General features: G+C 34.9%; 2 protein-coding genes across 3 annotated transcripts; one reads left to right on the top strand and one right to left on the bottom strand.

Moving 5' to 3' along the window:
* LOC18589694 (AP2/ERF and B3 domain-containing transcription factor At1g51120) lies at window positions 701–1,786 on the bottom strand. The gene has a single exon (XM_007014773.2). It carries the CDS (start codon window positions 1,784–1,786, stop codon window positions 701–703), a length of 1,086 nt encoding a protein of 361 aa, XP_007014835.2.
* LOC18589693 (protein NRT1/ PTR FAMILY 7.1) lies at window positions 5,851–9,285 on the top strand. Of its 2 annotated transcripts, none has more exons than XM_007014772.2 (6): window positions 5,851–5,935; window positions 6,147–6,197; window positions 6,704–6,845; window positions 6,951–7,168; window positions 7,272–7,831; window positions 8,113–9,285. In XM_007014772.2, the coding sequence occupies exons 1-6, from the start codon at window positions 5,903–5,905 to the stop codon at window positions 8,969–8,971; spliced, it is 1,863 nt and encodes a 620-aa protein (XP_007014834.2). In that variant the 5' UTR covers window positions 5,851–5,902; the 3' UTR covers window positions 8,972–9,285. The 2 variants fall into 2 exon arrangements, with proteins under 2 accessions (XP_007014834.2, XP_017982055.1); XM_018126566.1 differs by having other exon boundaries at window positions 5,852–5,947.

The raw sequence follows: 16,628 nt of genomic DNA, 5'->3' as shown, positions 1-16,628 counted from the left end.
CTTGTTGCTGCTTTGGGTCTTTTCTCTGCTAGTAATTACTGTGGTCTCTTTGATGCGAATAGTGTGTTTATTGGTTGTTGTTGAATATGGTTAGCTCTCGTGTAGAGTGTACAGCTCTTGTATACAATTTTGTACAGGGAATCCTTTCCTTGTTGCTGCTTTTGACTGCAGAGGCCATCACGCCACCACCACCACTTAAGTGGTGTCGTGGTCTTCTTCCCGCAGCTACCGTTTTTGTTTGTCTGCGGCCTCTTTTGATCATGTAAGCTGCGGCTTTTTCGTAATCCTGTCTTGATTAAAAAAAATTATATAAATTTAATATTATATGATCACAACCGTTCATCAGATCAGTGGTTAGATTTGTATGAACGTGTAGATAATTACTCTCTATATAGTTGTATTTGGATCCCACAAAAGGCAAAAATTTACAAGGACAAATAGGTCCGGTTGTTGTATTTGCACGAGAAATCACCAGAAGCCGTTTCTCATACTAATTAATAGATATATAAGTTTGATTTTGCAGGATTATTAGGTCTCCTATTTGCAAAGATAATAGTTTAGCTTTTCCATACAACTAAATAACTGCTGAGGAAATTGCAACTTAATTGAGCTAATGCGACCTGAGAAAGAAGGTAAACAAAAGAACGGAATCAAATACAAGAAGCCCTAAATATATAAATGAGAATCAACACTGTCTCTGTCAATTAATCTGAACTCCAAAAAGAGTAACCCTTTTCTCCTCCACATCATGGGATGACTTTAACCCACTGAGACCTTTGTCTTCATTAAACAGACTGTTACAATTGTCAATTCTGCAGTAGAAGCTCTTCCCCAAATTCAGTTCCAATTCCACTTGCAAATCCTGTGGTGATGATTCCAATCCGTTTAAGACCTTGTCCTCGTTGATGCAACGTTGTTCACCATTATAATTTACATCAATTAGGAAGAAATTTAGAGCATCTTTTTCCACAAGTGCAGGGCACTCACATGTGTGAAATGTGATTATGTCTCTTTCCTTCAATTTTTTCTCCTTGACAAATCGATTCCAACCCCTTGTAAAAACAAAGCTCTGGCTACTTCTCCAGTAGCAATACCGAAATTTCCAAGTCCTCATTAGCCTGTCATAGAAAACAAGCTCCATTTCTTCTACTCCAACACCAGCCACATTTTCTTCATCATTTTCACAGATGTAAGGAAAGTACTTAACAGCATATTTTTTGGGGATCACAAGTCTATTAAGCTTACCGACATCACTTGGAGTTAATTCCTTTTGGAAAAGTTGTACACAAGAAAAATGCATATCACCATGCACCAAATTTTTGTTCACACTTTTGCTGCCCAATATCCCATTCCTTTCAGATAGAATGTTGACAAATTCTGCAAACTTGGCTTGATAGGAACCGTCTCTGATCATGTTCAAGACATCTTCTGTACTATAAAGGCTTTGAAAATTAGGCTCCTGGATGTTGTGCTCAGCCCATGGGAAATTTCTATGGGAATCAACGCTTCGAAGCTTGATCGCTGCGCTATCATAAGACATAGCTGCTTCTTTCTCGGACTTGAATGTGCCAAGCCAAATCCTCTGGTGGTTGGCATAAATTTGCGCACCCCAATGTCCATTTTGCTGTGGCACAACCCCTTTAAACCTTGCTAATGAGGCATTGGTTTCGTGCCCGGAACGTTTGCTAGCACGTAACGGGTAGTTGCTGTTGCCACAATCTGAAGTTTCTGCTGCTGCCACTTTCCATTTAGCATTTGAAACCATGCTTGATTCATCTTCGTCCATTAGAGAATGGTCAAAATGAAGAACAAAGTAACAAGACAAATTTGGGAAAAGAAAATAAGGCAAGAGCTAATGGAGGGTGAAAATGAGCAAGGAGGGGTTTAAACAAAATTAAAAAAAAAAAAAAGGCATGGGAAGATTAATTGATTAAAAATTGAGGAGAGATTAAGGGAGAAAATCTGGGAATCAGAGATATCGATCTTCAGTATGAAAATGGCAGGTTTACATTTGAAAGATGAAGAGTTTAAAGAGCCCAAGCGTAATTAGGTATCCTTTTGACAGCCAAGTTAAAACCCTATTAATTTTCCAGAAACAATGTTTGTCCAATGAAAACAATAGGTTAGAAACAAGATTTTTCTTATTTGAAAAACACAGGATAATTACTAATGAGTGGGTTAGTAAGTTGAAACAAACTGTGAATGGCTGAATTCTAGTTGTCTTAATTTAGGCAGGAAGATTTTGTTCAACTTAATATACCGCTTAGCCTCTCAATCAGTTTCTTTATTAACTGAAAATGCCATTTGTTTAGTGTGTCATGCTAGTTGCAGCAATGCAGAGTAGGTGCTGCAATGCCTCTTTTTGTCTAATTGAACTCAGATGGGTTGGCATTTTAACAAAATACATAAGTAATGGCTAATTGGGTTTTGTTTCTATAAAGTTTGATGGAGGTTTTCTAACCATCAGGGTCTCAGCTTTCAAATTCCAAACTGTGTGAAAATTAATTCAATGCTGTATATGTTGGATTTCTCTCACCTGTTGATTTGTTAATTTTTTCCTAGTGATGGGTTTTCTAAAGGCTTGCTGGGTAATTTTCATTTGTACAAGTTCTCTTTCTATCAAATATTTTTAATTAAAAGAAGAGTGTAATTGTTTGTCAACATATACTGTGACCGTGATTAACGGATTAGAGATTGAAATCTCTGATATACATATTTGAGATTCCATTTACCATTATTTTGGTCATAATCTTTGCCTCTTTGGTTTTGTCTTCCTAAAGGAAATGACATATGTGTCCACAAAGGGGTAATTTATTAACTGCACCTTTTAGGGGGCCTTGGAATTAGGGTGCAAGTTGTAACCATGTTCCCAAATTAAGCACATTTTAACCATCCGTTTCAGCTTTTGCGGTGGCCGTTTGCCCCTCTCATCATAATCACCCCACGACTAATGACTTATCATATCACCCCATGACCCATATTTTTATTGCTAAGTTTTTGACTCAACTTAATTTATATAACTTTTTCCATTATACGAGAAGAAGCCCAGATATTTGCCTTTTGAAGTTTTCAAATTTATATTTCATTATAAAAGTTCTTTTAATACTAAATAATAAAATCATATCACAAATTTTCTACTACTTAAAAATATATATTATTTGACCAATAATAAAGCATGTATTATAGCAAAATTAACCAATAAAAGTTCTTATAAATATTGATTAATCCTAAAAGTGAAATATTTTGATTATAAGCTAATAAGGAGTAATGTAATATTACCTAAGTTGTAAATAAAAAACCTTAACAATTTCAAATAACAAGATATGTTAATATATATATATATATTTAAAGTTTAGGTTTTTATATTAAGGTGGTCCAAAAGTCATTGCATGTCACTATAAGTCTGTAAGTTGTTAAACTTGAAATTTCTGATGGCATTGGCATTGGCTTCGAGTTCCTGGTAGACAGAACAGTACATAACAATTAGGACTGAGCCACATCTAAAACTATTAACACCTTCATCCCAGTCCAATATATATATATATAAAGTAAATAAAAATTAGTTTGCGATAGAATAGCAGTAATGTTTAACAAAGACAATACGTGTGTTGATTGGGCTTAGCCATGAGTCCAATAAATATATATAAAGTAAATAAAAATTAGTTTGGCGATAGAAGAGTAGTAATGTTTAACAAAGACAAGACGTGAGCTTAGCCACGAGAACAAATATCCAAAACAAGTATTAATTACTTGCAATAGACACATATGTATATAAATACATCCCTTAATTATCCTCATAAATTTCCTCTTTTTTTGGCAAAAACCTTTATTATCCTTATCAATATTACACAATTTTAGGTAAGTTGTAGAACCATCCTAGGTTCAACAAAGACGTAGCATGTGAACAAGTAAACCTAGAGAAGATCGGGGAGCTTCATTAGGGAAATTTGTTATGCATAACAGAATCCTCGTAATTGAACTCTTTTTAATCCTTGATAGCACTTTCCACACGCAAAGCTCTTTTGTCTTCTTTTTTTCCTTGTGGATAAAGGACAAGCAGTACGTATAAGGCGTTGGTGAAGACATTATTGGTTCGTATCTTCTGGTGGCAAGCCAAATTGTGAGCTTTAGCTCTCTCTGATTCAAGTTGCAATCCATAAATGACAATAGGCTTCGACGGACTATTTTCTCTTGTTATCCTCGACACTGCTTCTTCGCCTTCCCCAGAGTCTTTAACAATTCCGAAAGACATTACCTTGTCCGTGACCAAGTTTCGTAAAAGGTCAGTAACCCTACCTAAGGTATTTTTCCCTCTTAAGAATTATTTTTGTATATGATTGGAAATATCGTACCAAGGTAAGCTTTGATCTTTAGTAGAAAAATTGATGACCTGTGCTTAACATGAAGCTTTAGCTTTGTTGCGTACAAGATTATCAAAGAGCTAGCAGGGGAAGCGATGGCATATTGATGGTTAACTGTTCATCAAGATCGTGACCAAAATTCTTTAATTTGATGTTGTCTACCCCTGGAAAATTATTAATTTGTTACACATTACAAAATTTAGTTTTCGATATCTCGATTACTTTTGGAAAGAGATGATATGCTTTGTGTCATTATTAATCTATACGGAGCAGCGTATTAATTTCGCACCTTTTTCCTTGGAATCGATCCTTTCACATCGCCCCTTACCTTTTGTATAGAAAACTTATAACCTCAGCTAAGGAAGAAGAAATGGGACTTTTTAAACAAGGTAAAAGGAGGGAGTTTCCCTTTGCTCACCACCCTTTCTGATAAATGGAATTTCGTTTCTTTTGACAAGGTTTGAGGAATATAAGTTTGACAAATTTGATTCACTTGTGGCCTCCTCTAATTAATTCCAAATAATCCTTGTATTTTCTTTTGTATATCTCCCACAATTTTCTTCTTCTACTGCAAATTGACATTTATTTTCAGCACTTCATCTTAAAGTTGTTTAGGATCTTTCCCTAGTTATAAATTTTAGATATTATCTTCAAATGTCGGCATCTAGCATATAACAAATATAGAAATCTTGTTACATGTAGCATTTCAAATATGATCACCTTTCTTTGCTCTTGGCCTGGGATATCCCAATTTTACTTTCCGCTTCCAGCTTCTTCATCTCACCTACTTACGATAAGCTCAAATTGAATTGTATCTATTAAGCTAGAATAGGTGTAAATATATGTGACACCACATATAATTTCATATGTTATTTAGCTTTAATATGTATTGCTCATGCTTCATACACATGTTTTCTGTTTTTGTTCTTTAATTTGAAGTGTTGATTCAATGTATAAGGAAAAAAGTTTACCACATGTACATTTGACAGCATTTTCTTTCTGCTTGCTGAAAAGAAATGGTTTGAAATGTATTGGATGAACAAATCATCATTGTTATTTAGATTTTCCATGTGAATTTACAGTTCATAACTGTTACATATGCTTAGTGATGAAATTAAGAAGTGATGATAGATCATGAAAGAGCTCATATACAAAACACCAAGAGTGAGATTTAGGAGTGTTTATCAATATTTTGAAAACCATGAACATTGAAAAGAGAGATAGTGATGGAATATCACTTTCAGATGAAAATAAAATCCCACTGACCAAGATTTCATGGAAGAAATGACCTAATATGTGGCATAGATTCTTCTATGCAAACTTCTCATGATCTTCTATATTTTACCAATATTTCTTTCCATCTTACTTAAGAAAAATATTTATCTTGAGCTGAAAACATAAAGTCAATTTGATAGTGACCCCTTCTTCTCTATCTTTGCATGTTCTCCTATATATTGGACTCTTTTCTCACATTCCTCTCATACCACTCTTTCATCTCCTCTCTCCTAATAAGAGAACTTCTTCTTTCTTCTCTATCTCTTATGAGCATCCCTTTTCGTTCAAGTCTCTTACCTGTAAGTTAGAAGGTCTCAAGTTTAATACCATTATCTCTTCCTTCCCCACTTGTTTGAAACTTTCACACATCTCACCTTGCCCTTTTTTCTTATGATTTTCATGGATACTCTGCCCCAATTATATCCGTTAGAATAAAAAAAAAAATGATTGTTTTTGTTGCTCTCTTTTGCATAGTTTGATTCATCTTTAACATATTGTATGATTTTGCAGAATAAACTATCAATGGCCAGTTTTGACTCTAGCAATGAGATCGAGCTAAAGGTTGGCAAACTAAACCCAGTATTAAATTTAGTTAAAGTTACTGCCTTTTCCCTGTTTTTTTTTTTTGGAAACAAGTAAGAGTTACTAAGAGAAAATGATTTTAGTCACTGCTTAATTAGCTCATGGCTAAGTTTTTACTTAACAGGAAATAATATTATTACGAAGTTCGTTGGCTTAAAATAATCCATTCATGATTCATGTAACTTGAGTCTTGCTTATTTTCGGTTGCATGTGTATAGTATCCATTAGTTTTCTTTTATTAATATTAATCTTTTTAAGTGTTAATCTGTTTTCGCAGCGTATATTAATTAGGTTACCCCACATCTAAGTATTTAACGTCCCAACTAGTTGGGTGGAACTTCTGTTTCATAGCCAAGCAGTTTTAGCCCACTTTAGACCTCACAATGTCCTAGGCTAAGCTTTACTTATTTGGTTTGATAATATATCATTGAATTAGTGTATTATTTTTTTTTTGGTTGATCTTATTCTACTATTGATAATGGCAGGCTAATGAAGAAGTTATTAGCTCAAGACAAGTGGAAGCTGTGAACGGAAGTGAGAATACAGATGGAAAGAAGCTCAATACCAAAAGTTCTCTCATCAAGAAGCAGCCATCAGGAGGATGGACATATGCAAGTCTCTTGCTAGGTAATTGTCAATTCTTAAGCTGCTAATCACTTGTATTTTATGTGCACTAATGTTCTTTTATATATTCAGAAGTTGAGAAATGATTCTTCTTCATTTTTGGTGCAGTGAATCAAGGCCTAGCAACATTAGCTTTCTTTGGAGTAGGCGTGAACTTGGTGTTGTTCTTAACCAGAGTTCTTGAGCAAGATAATGCTGATGCTGCCAATAATGTCAGCAAGTGGACTGGAACTGTTTACCTGTTCTCTCTCATCGGGGCATTCCTTAGCGATTCGTACTGGGGTCGTTATTTGACATGTGCTGTCTTTCAGCTCGTACTCGTGCTGGTAATATAAGCATTCAGATTAAAGGATCACTCTTGATTGTTATATTTCCTTGTTCTTGATTTATGGTCTTTCCAAGTAAATGCTGTGAAATTGTGGTTAACAGGGTTTGGGGCTATTATCAATTGCTTCTTGGCTTTTCTTGATTAATCCTGCGGGTTGTGGCGATGGAGTAAAAGTCTGCATGCCCTCATCATCAGTTGGTATCGCAATTTTCTACTTATCAATCTATCTTATAGCCTTTGGATACGGAGGGCATCAACCAACCATAGCCACTTTTGGAGCAGACCAGTTTGATGATTCACATCCCAAAGCAGTAGAATCAAAAGCTGCCTTCTTTTGCTACTTCTATTTTGCGCTAAACACCGGATCTCTGTTTTCGAACACTATACTGGTTTATTATGAGGATTCAGGAAAATGGACGCTAGGCTTCTTGGTTTCGTTAGGTTCTGCAATTTTAGCCCTATTGCTGTATATGTTGGGGACACCAAGATACAGGTACTTAAAAGCATATGGCAATCCACTGCCACGCGTTGGCCAAGTATTCATTGCCGCGTATAGGAAGTGGGATGTTGTGCCAGCTGATGCTAATGCCTTGTACGAGGTGGAGGGCACAGAATCTGCAATCAAAGGGAGCAGGAAAATTCTCCACAGTGATGATTTCAGGTAAGTATTAATGTTTCAACAGTCTTAATTTACCAACTTTTTGAGATTGACAAAATTTTTATCCTCTTTACTGTAAGCAATATATAGTGGGGTAATGTTGATTATACTAGATTACAAGCGTATGGTATGGTATTATAGTACTTCCTTGTACCAGATCAGTGATGGACAGCGGTCCTTATTCTAGCAAGGGACTACTAATTAATTTCGATTTTAGTTTCCATTAATGCTATAGAATGATCTGATTCTTTGCTGATGTTGAGTTACTTAAAATTGACCTGCAGGTTCCTGGACAAGGCGGCTACAGTAACACAGAATGATTTGTGGGGACCAAACAATCCATGGAGGCTTTGCACTGTAACTCAAGTTGAAGAAGCCAAATGTGTCCTAAAGATGTTACCCATTTGGCTCTGTACCATAATTTACTCTGTCATCTTCACGCAAATGGCATCCCTTTTTGTGGAGCAAGGTGATGTAATGACCGCCAAATTTGGAAACTTCCACCTTCCAGCTGCCAGCATGTCTGCTTTCGACATTTGCAGCGTTCTCATTTGCACTGGAATCTATCGTCATATCCTCGTGCCCTTGGCTGGAAAATTAAGTGGTAACCCCAAGGGATTGTCTGAGCTTCAAAGAATGGGCATTGGACTCATCATTGGAATGCTTGCGATGATTGCAGCCGGTGTCACTGAGATCCAAAGACTCAAATTTGTGACCCCTGGTGAGAAGAGAAGTTCTTTAAACATATTTTGGCAAATTCCACAATATGTTTTGGTTGGTTCATCTGAAGTTTTCATGTACATTGGTCAATTGGAGTTCTTCAATGGGCAAGCTCCGGATGGTATTAAAAGCTTTGGAAGCTCTCTTTGCATGGCTTCCATTTCTCTTGGCAACTATGTTAGCAGTTTATTAGTTAACATGGTTATGGGGATTACGGCAAGAGGTGACAGTCCTGGTTGGATCCCAGCTGACCTGAACGCAGGTCATATGGACAGATTCTACTTCCTTATCGCAGGTCTAACTGCTATTGATTTTGTGATCTATGTGTTTTGTGCTAAATGGTACAAGTGCATCAACCTTGACGCCAGCGAGAAGGGAATTCAATTGGAAGAACAACATAATGATGTGTTTGGAAAAGTTTAATTTCAAGCTCCTTAGCTCTTTTTAAAGCTCAAGACACATCAACTCATCAACTTTGCATCTTTTCATTATAAATCCTTGTTTAATAACTTTTTCCAAAAAAATCCACATTCCACACGGGAGGCATGACCTTTAGCTGTATGATTGCCTCCTCTGTATGGTAGGACTTTCCTTTTCATTCTGATTTTGAGGTTGGTAAAGTCCATTGGCTAGTTGCCGGACTTAGTTGTGTTTGTTTGTTGAAGTTTAAGGATTTGTTAATGCTGATCATGGCTGTTTCCGTTGTTATTATCAGTATCAGTTCTGTTTTGAATTTACTTCTCTTTGCTTTCTTCCGCTGTCGTTGGATTATGATGGCAATGGTAATGTTCACTCTATACTCTACTCAAAAACCAAAGGGACTAATAGCTTTATCCGAAGGAAATATTGAAAGCTTTATTATCATAATCAAAGTTCATCCATGAATTAAGGTGCATATGCTTTGTGATCTGTTTTGGTCAAATCCCTCTCAGGTTGAAGGCTACTCTCATAAATAGGAAAAACAAATGGGAAATAGGATACTTGGTTTGAAGGTTTGCTTCTAACATCTTCCTAACTGATTTTAGCTAGCAGACAAGAGAAATCTCTCTGGAATTGTATCCAAGTGAATGAATTTACAAGTCATCACCTTGCTGACCCACTTTGATGGGTGATGGCACTTTGTTAGGTGAAAAGAATTGATAGTTACTAATCAAAGTGTGGTTGGACTTTGCGAGTTATAGCCTCTGACATGAATGAGTTTCACGTCCTTGATTTAGAGCAATAAATTAAAAGAAGTCTAGCACGCCACAAAACATATGCTGATGTTTAACATCAAGAAACAGAACAAATGAAATAATGACTACAAACTCGCTAAGTGGGGAGCTGCAAGTGGACACCAAAAACGTGGTCTTAAAGTGAGATGGAAACCTGGCCTGTACGCCACACAGAAAATGATTCATGGGTCTGTTTAGTACCTGTCCCCATGTATGAAAAGTTAGTATAAGAGTTGTGGCACCATTACTTTCAAACCCTGCTCATAATACAGACAATATTGTTTTCGTTTGCTTAAACATGATTGCACCATAAATGAAAACCAAATAATTAAGCACCCGTAACTGTCTTCGTAATTGCCAAATTCGTGGAACTTAGGAGGCCTCAAGTGTTTAGCCCGCTGTATGACAGTAACAAGCTGAAGCATTCTGAGATAGCAAAACACGCGTGGCACTCGAAAAAGGAATCCAATCCTCTAGTCTCTGCTTTGTGCTTTCACATCATGCTAGCAATATATCCAAAGCCAGGGATTAGAGGGTTTTCCCTCTCAAGAAAATAGGCTAGTAGATGCTGAATTAAAGAAATCATCTTTCTTGTCTTGGGATTGAAACCATCCATCTAGTGTTTGTGAGTTGAGAGCGATACTCTGATTAATTAGCAATCATCTTGTGATGCAACAAATGAGCCTCTGGGCTTCTGTAGATTAACTAATTGATGACATCAGATAGTTCAGACTACTTGGTTAAGCCTGATGAAAAACAATAAACATTCTGAATTAATACTTCTTTTATCGGTTATTTTCCGTTTGAATTTCATCTCCCAAAGTGATTCTGTAGCTAGTGTACCTCTCTAAAACAACCTAGGTTCACTCCATGGTTACTACATACCACGTCCAAGGTTCAGATCCCTATTTCTTTCATATATCCAGTCCATTGAAAATTGAGTTCAATTTATATGTTTTTAGTTGCCAAAATTCACCTATGAATATGTAACACAGCAATAAAAATTTTTTTTATCTGATCCTTTAATTTATGTCCATCTCCGAGAAATATATATCGTTCAATCATATTTTTAGGAGTCTATCTAGATTGCGTGCTGCTATCTTCTTTTCTCCTTTGGGTATTCCCATTTGTTATACAGAACAGGAATGAAAGAAAAGGACTGCTGCATATATGTACGGACCTATAGCTAGCTTCTCTTAAGGTTAAGTGAATTTGCAGACCTATATTTTCTACCAGGTCTAAGTGGAGGAGCCTGTTACAAGAGATAGAATTGCTAAATAAGACTTGTCAATTAGATGAAAACAGTCAGTATCTGCTGTTTTAGTGGATTGTTCAACCTTCAAAATATATACAGAGTGAGAGTGGTATTCTTCTGCACCACACAAGATCACCAATAACAGATACGCTACTTGCTTGGCTTGCTGTCCAGTTTTCACCTCCCCCACTTATCAAAATGGCTGAAATCCTGGAACCATATGGGCCTCTGCTGGCTTGTCTTAATTCTCATTGATTTACAATTCTGCTTGCAGCTCATCTAAACAAGAAACCAGGGAGAGGAATCTAAGGTGGAAATAGACTACTAGCTGCACATACTTGCATCAAACCATACACAAACTTCGCGGTCGTGATCATTTCCAGGACCTAAATTTTGGGGCGGAAAGGCTAGTGTTATCACATCATATTGGGGGCATCATCATGCAATTCCTTTTCTATGATTTTTGAAGATTTGGCCTGTGAAAAGGAAAGAACATAACCTTTCACGTGCAATTGAAACCAGAAAATGAGAGGGCACCAAATCTGCTAGTCCCGAAAAGCACCAAGTGGCGGATGCGACAGCCTGCAAGTTAAATCAGTCTCCACAGATATAAGCCGAAATCCTAGTCAAAATGTCCTTCCATGTAAACAATCGAATGTGATTTTATCATCATCTCTGTAGACTCACAGCCGTTAATCATGGTAAACAGTCTAATTATGATGTGAAATAAGAGATTTGCGCTTTGAGACCAGCAAAGAGAGAAAGTTACATGGAGATCTAAGGAGATTTTCCATAGCTTCTGGGCCAGTAGCTATAGAGATCATCTCATCATCCCATCCATCATTTTAAGGATTAAACATAAATTTTGTGTTATGAGTTTGATGGAAAATGAGAACAAATTAAGGGAATAGTGGAAGATTGACCTGCAGTGATTATTTTGATGTCTCTTGCCACCAGCCCAGCCATCCCTACAATCATTGTATATCCCATCATATCAAATCTAGTAATTTCTTGGTCGCTGTCAGATATCCAGAAGAGTTTAAGCAGTGGCCCAAAAAGCCAGGACTATTGTTGAGTGGGGCAATAAAATTTGGATTGATGCAAAACTGCAATTAATGCTAAATGGCTAAAGTATTCTCCCTTGAGATAGAAGATGTGGTTAATATTCATCCTTTATATCAAGCGAAGGAAGTCTGCGAGGCATAATTAGCTGGAAACATCAAGCAGAGGAAGTCTGCAAGTCATAATTAGCTGGAAGCAGTTGGAATGTTGAGTGCCAGCTTAAAATCTCTGACTAAGATTCAAGTTTCCGGCTCTGGAAAAGGTCGAGTGTAAGGACTTCACCAACGTGTCCAGAACTGTATCGTTGCCCGTTGGTCTATTTATCAATAATTATGTACAGGTAATGTTATTTTGTCATATAATGGAACATTCCAACTACTCACAAATAGTATGGGGTAACAAATAATTAAATTTAATTATAGGTATCTATTTTATTTTATGAATAATCGGATTTCTCAATTTTTATAAAGAAAATATGATGTTATATGTACTAGAGTATTTAGTTCATTGGTTGGTCCATAATCTCTCTACTTTGAGAACAGGGTTCAAATCTCTTTCTCCCAATTATAAAAAAAAAAATATTACTATCTTTTACTCGGCTAATTTCTATATACCGCAAGTCAAACTCATCTTCGAGTTTTTATTTATTTACTTTTTTTCGTTATTTCAATTCAAAGTATATTAGTAGCTGACCATGCCTAGCGGGGAACCATATGTATTATTGCAACTATAACAAGTGAATTAAATCACTCTCTTCTTCCTCTTCTATGGCAAAACTTATCAAAGTTTACCCTAGTTTTCATCTCAAAACCTTTGGTTTTAGCCATGAATTTGGGTTTTGTTTTCTTCTTTATCATAAGTTGTTAGAAAGTTTTTAGAAGAAGATGAATATGACTTTAAGGGTGTGAATAAAACACTTTTCTTATGTATTTTTCAATCTCCACGATACAACAAAATCCTTAACACACTTATCATGAAAATAAAAATGAAGTGTAATGATGTTATATAATAAACACACGTATACATTTTTTAATGAAAAGATTTGTTTCCTTTAATAATATAACTATTCAAATAGTTATATTTATTAAGTAATTATTCATAACTTTTCAATCATAACTTTTTATTGATAAGCACTTTTCATAAATAATATTTATTATTCAATCTAAAAATTAAATTACTTATTAATATTTTATTCTAAGAGTCTAAAAACCATCATTATCAAGCTATCTAACAATCTCCTACTAGATTGAAATATTAGTTTTTTCTATAAAAATATATATATATATATTTTATTTCTACCTTTCATACAAACGAATATTACATATTCAATAAGGTATCTCTCAATTTCAAGCATCAATTAGCAAATGCATCTCAAAACTCTAACGAAGTAGATGGTGTCCGCAGATTGAACCTTGCCTCCTAGTATTAGAATTGAAGGCACACCACACATGGTATTCATTTATGTTTCTATAAATGGTTGTTCACTTTAGCATCATAATGACCATGTGTTTAACTTGTTCATAATAAACATTTACAAATGAATCTCCCAAATTCTTCTTATTGAAGTGGCACCACTTCTTATGTTTATGTAAGTGGAGTTTTCATTAATGTCTCCTTTGCTCTAGACATTTTTTTTCCATAATATAATATTCAAACTCTATTAAAAATATAAACTCAACCTTTTTATGCAATGGATCGCACTATTTTTAAACAAGATTTTGAGGAATAGGTTCTGATAATGCATTACAAACCCATAACAATAATTTGTTTTTACCCATTGAACTTTGTAATTAGAGGTTACTAATTAAAAGTTAAGTTCGCATTATTGGTGTCTAATTGGGGTCTTAAACCCATTCCTTTTGTAGTACTACTTATCAAATCCCTTGATAAACCTTTTGTTAGAGGATCTACCAAATTGCTTGCAGATTTAACATATGTTATAATAATTACCCCACTAGAAATTAACTCTCTAATATAATCATGTCTTAAACTAATATGTCTAGATTTTTCATTACTGACATCACTATATGCTCTAGACATTGTAACAACACTATCACAATATAAGCAAATGACTGGCATTGATTATGGCCACAACTCTATATCTAATAACAAATTTCTCAACCATTCCGCTTTCTTTCCTATTGCAGCTAAAGCTATAAACTCAGACTCCATTGTTGAATGTGACATACAAGTATGTTTCTTAGATGCCTAACTAATGGCACCATCTCCTAATGTAAATATCTATTAGCCGTGAGTTACATCATGTTTTAATTTGACAAAAATCACATGTTTTCTTAAACTTAATGTTAAATATTTGAAATTGTCTCAAATACATTTTTAATCCCCTAAGGTTGCATATTTGTTTAAAAAGTCATGCTTCATTAGAAAACACCTTATAAGCTTTCAAATAATGCATATTCAATTAAAAATGAAAGAGCGAACATGCCTTGAAATGTTATTTGAATGTAAGAACAAGGCAAGGAAGAAATAGGTAGAGAAAAGCATTGAAAACCTAAGGAAACCTCAAGACACAATTTAAAAGTCAATCTTAAAAAAGCTTGAGTTGATCCAAAGGCTAAAAGTGTGCAAACCTTGAAGATTATAAAGCCATAGTTGAACCTATTCTAGAAAGCTCAAGAAAATCACGTTTTGAACAGACATAGTCAACCTTGGACCAAGCATAGTCAACCTTGACAAGTCAAAAGTAAGGAAATGTCAACTTTACAAAACCATAGTTGACTATAGCAGCTCATACTTGTAAGAAACACACTCTCGGAAGATGGATCGATTAAAGGAAGGTTATACTCGACTATAGAAGCTTAATTTGAAAATTTTGAAGAACATAGTCGACCCTAAGAGTGTTGTAGTCGATGCTTAAGCTTCAGCAATGGTCATATTTGATTCAAACTTTTGTTTAACAGCTCTAAACATTACGCTAGTTATAAAAATATATGCATTTGAGCCATTTTGAAGTAAGCGAAGACATGAACCAAAGCTTCAAACCTTATAGAGACTACCCAAAAGCTCATATTCACGTTTTAGCATTCTTTTAGTCTTTCATCAAGCTTATAAAGTTGAATCCTTACTTCACTCAAGCTGAAATTTCTTCTCTCACTACGTCCAAGCTTAATGTCTTAGCACCCAACCTTTGAAAGGCATTTTTTTGCTGAAATCGGTACTTCATTATAAAGGTTCTAGCTTAATCGTGCAAAGTTATTTGTGAGGTTTTGTGGTTGAGCCCATAAAAACCATTGTTGGTGGGTTACCGCTTGATCCCGTTAAAAAGCAAGAATCTCTTTGTAGATTATGTAAGAGTTATCGCTTAATCTTGTGAAAAAACCATTATAAGGGTTATTGCTTGATCCTATTAAAAAGCATTAATCCTTTTGTGGATTGTGTAAGGGACATCGCTTTATTCCCGTTAAAAAGCAAGAATCCTTAATAGTGGATTGGAATTCCTTGGTTACCAAAGGAATGGATGTAAGTATTAAAAAAGTTGAGCCACTATAAATTTTTTGTGTCTTTTTTAATTTTCCACATTACTTTTCATTACTTATATTTGCCTTAGTAAAATAAATTTATATTGTTTTATTGTTTTGTATTTAGAAAAATATTTTTCCATTTATTCTTTCATAGCTAGTATTTAAATTAGGAAAAATAGTTTACCTTGATATATTATTTTTATGTTCAATGATTATTGTTAAAAACTTGATTTTGATACTAAAAAAATTTTTGGGTGAAAGAACTTTGATTTTTAAACTTAAATTTTGAAAAGAAATTTTTATATATCAATTCACCCCCTCTTGATATTTTATTCATTGAGACTTCTACATTAGCAATTGGTATTAGAGCTTGGTCTCAAATTTTGTAGGTCTAACCATCTTTGAGAAATTTTTTTTAGAAGCTCAAATCAATAAAAATGGAGGTGACAACAATCGTACTTGGTGAAAGGCAATCGATCTTAGGGCCAGCTCTCTTTTTAAGTAATAATTATCTTTATTGGAAAAAGAGAATGAAAATGTTTAATCAATCTATGGATTTGGATGTGTGAAGTGTAATATTAGATGGTCCTTATGTACTTTATAAGGAAGTAGATAGCAAGATAATGATTAAAACTAGACGTGAGCGGAATGATAAGGATAAAAAATTGATTCAAATCAATTGCAAGGCATACAATACCCTTTTTTACGCCTTGGGTGTTAGTGAATTTAACCAAGTCTCTATGTGTGAAAATGCTTAACAAATATGGGACACCTTAAAGACCTTATATGAGGGAACTAACCAAGTTAAGGATTTCAAGATTGGATTGCTTACTCATAACTACGAACTATTTAGGATGAGAGAAGGTGAGTCCGTAAATGAGATGTTTAAGAGGTTTACTAACATTGTTAGAGGTTTAAAGGCTTTAGGGAAAGACTTTCCAAATGTCCAACTTGTGAAGAAAATCTTGTATAGCCTACCTAAGTCTTGGACACTGAAAGTGACGGCCATAGAGGAAGCTAAAAACCTAAATGATTTTAAGCTAGAAAAGTTAATAGGTTTCTTACTC

Source organism: Theobroma cacao, chromosome 9 (genome assembly GCF_000208745.1).
Source record: "Theobroma cacao cultivar B97-61/B2 chromosome 9, Criollo_cocoa_genome_V2, whole genome shotgun sequence".
In the NCBI taxonomy this organism is placed as follows: domain Eukaryota; kingdom Viridiplantae; phylum Streptophyta; class Magnoliopsida; order Malvales; family Malvaceae; genus Theobroma; species Theobroma cacao.
The sequence above is the reverse complement of the archived record's forward strand: the minus strand, read 5'-3'. Positions and strand labels throughout refer to the sequence as shown.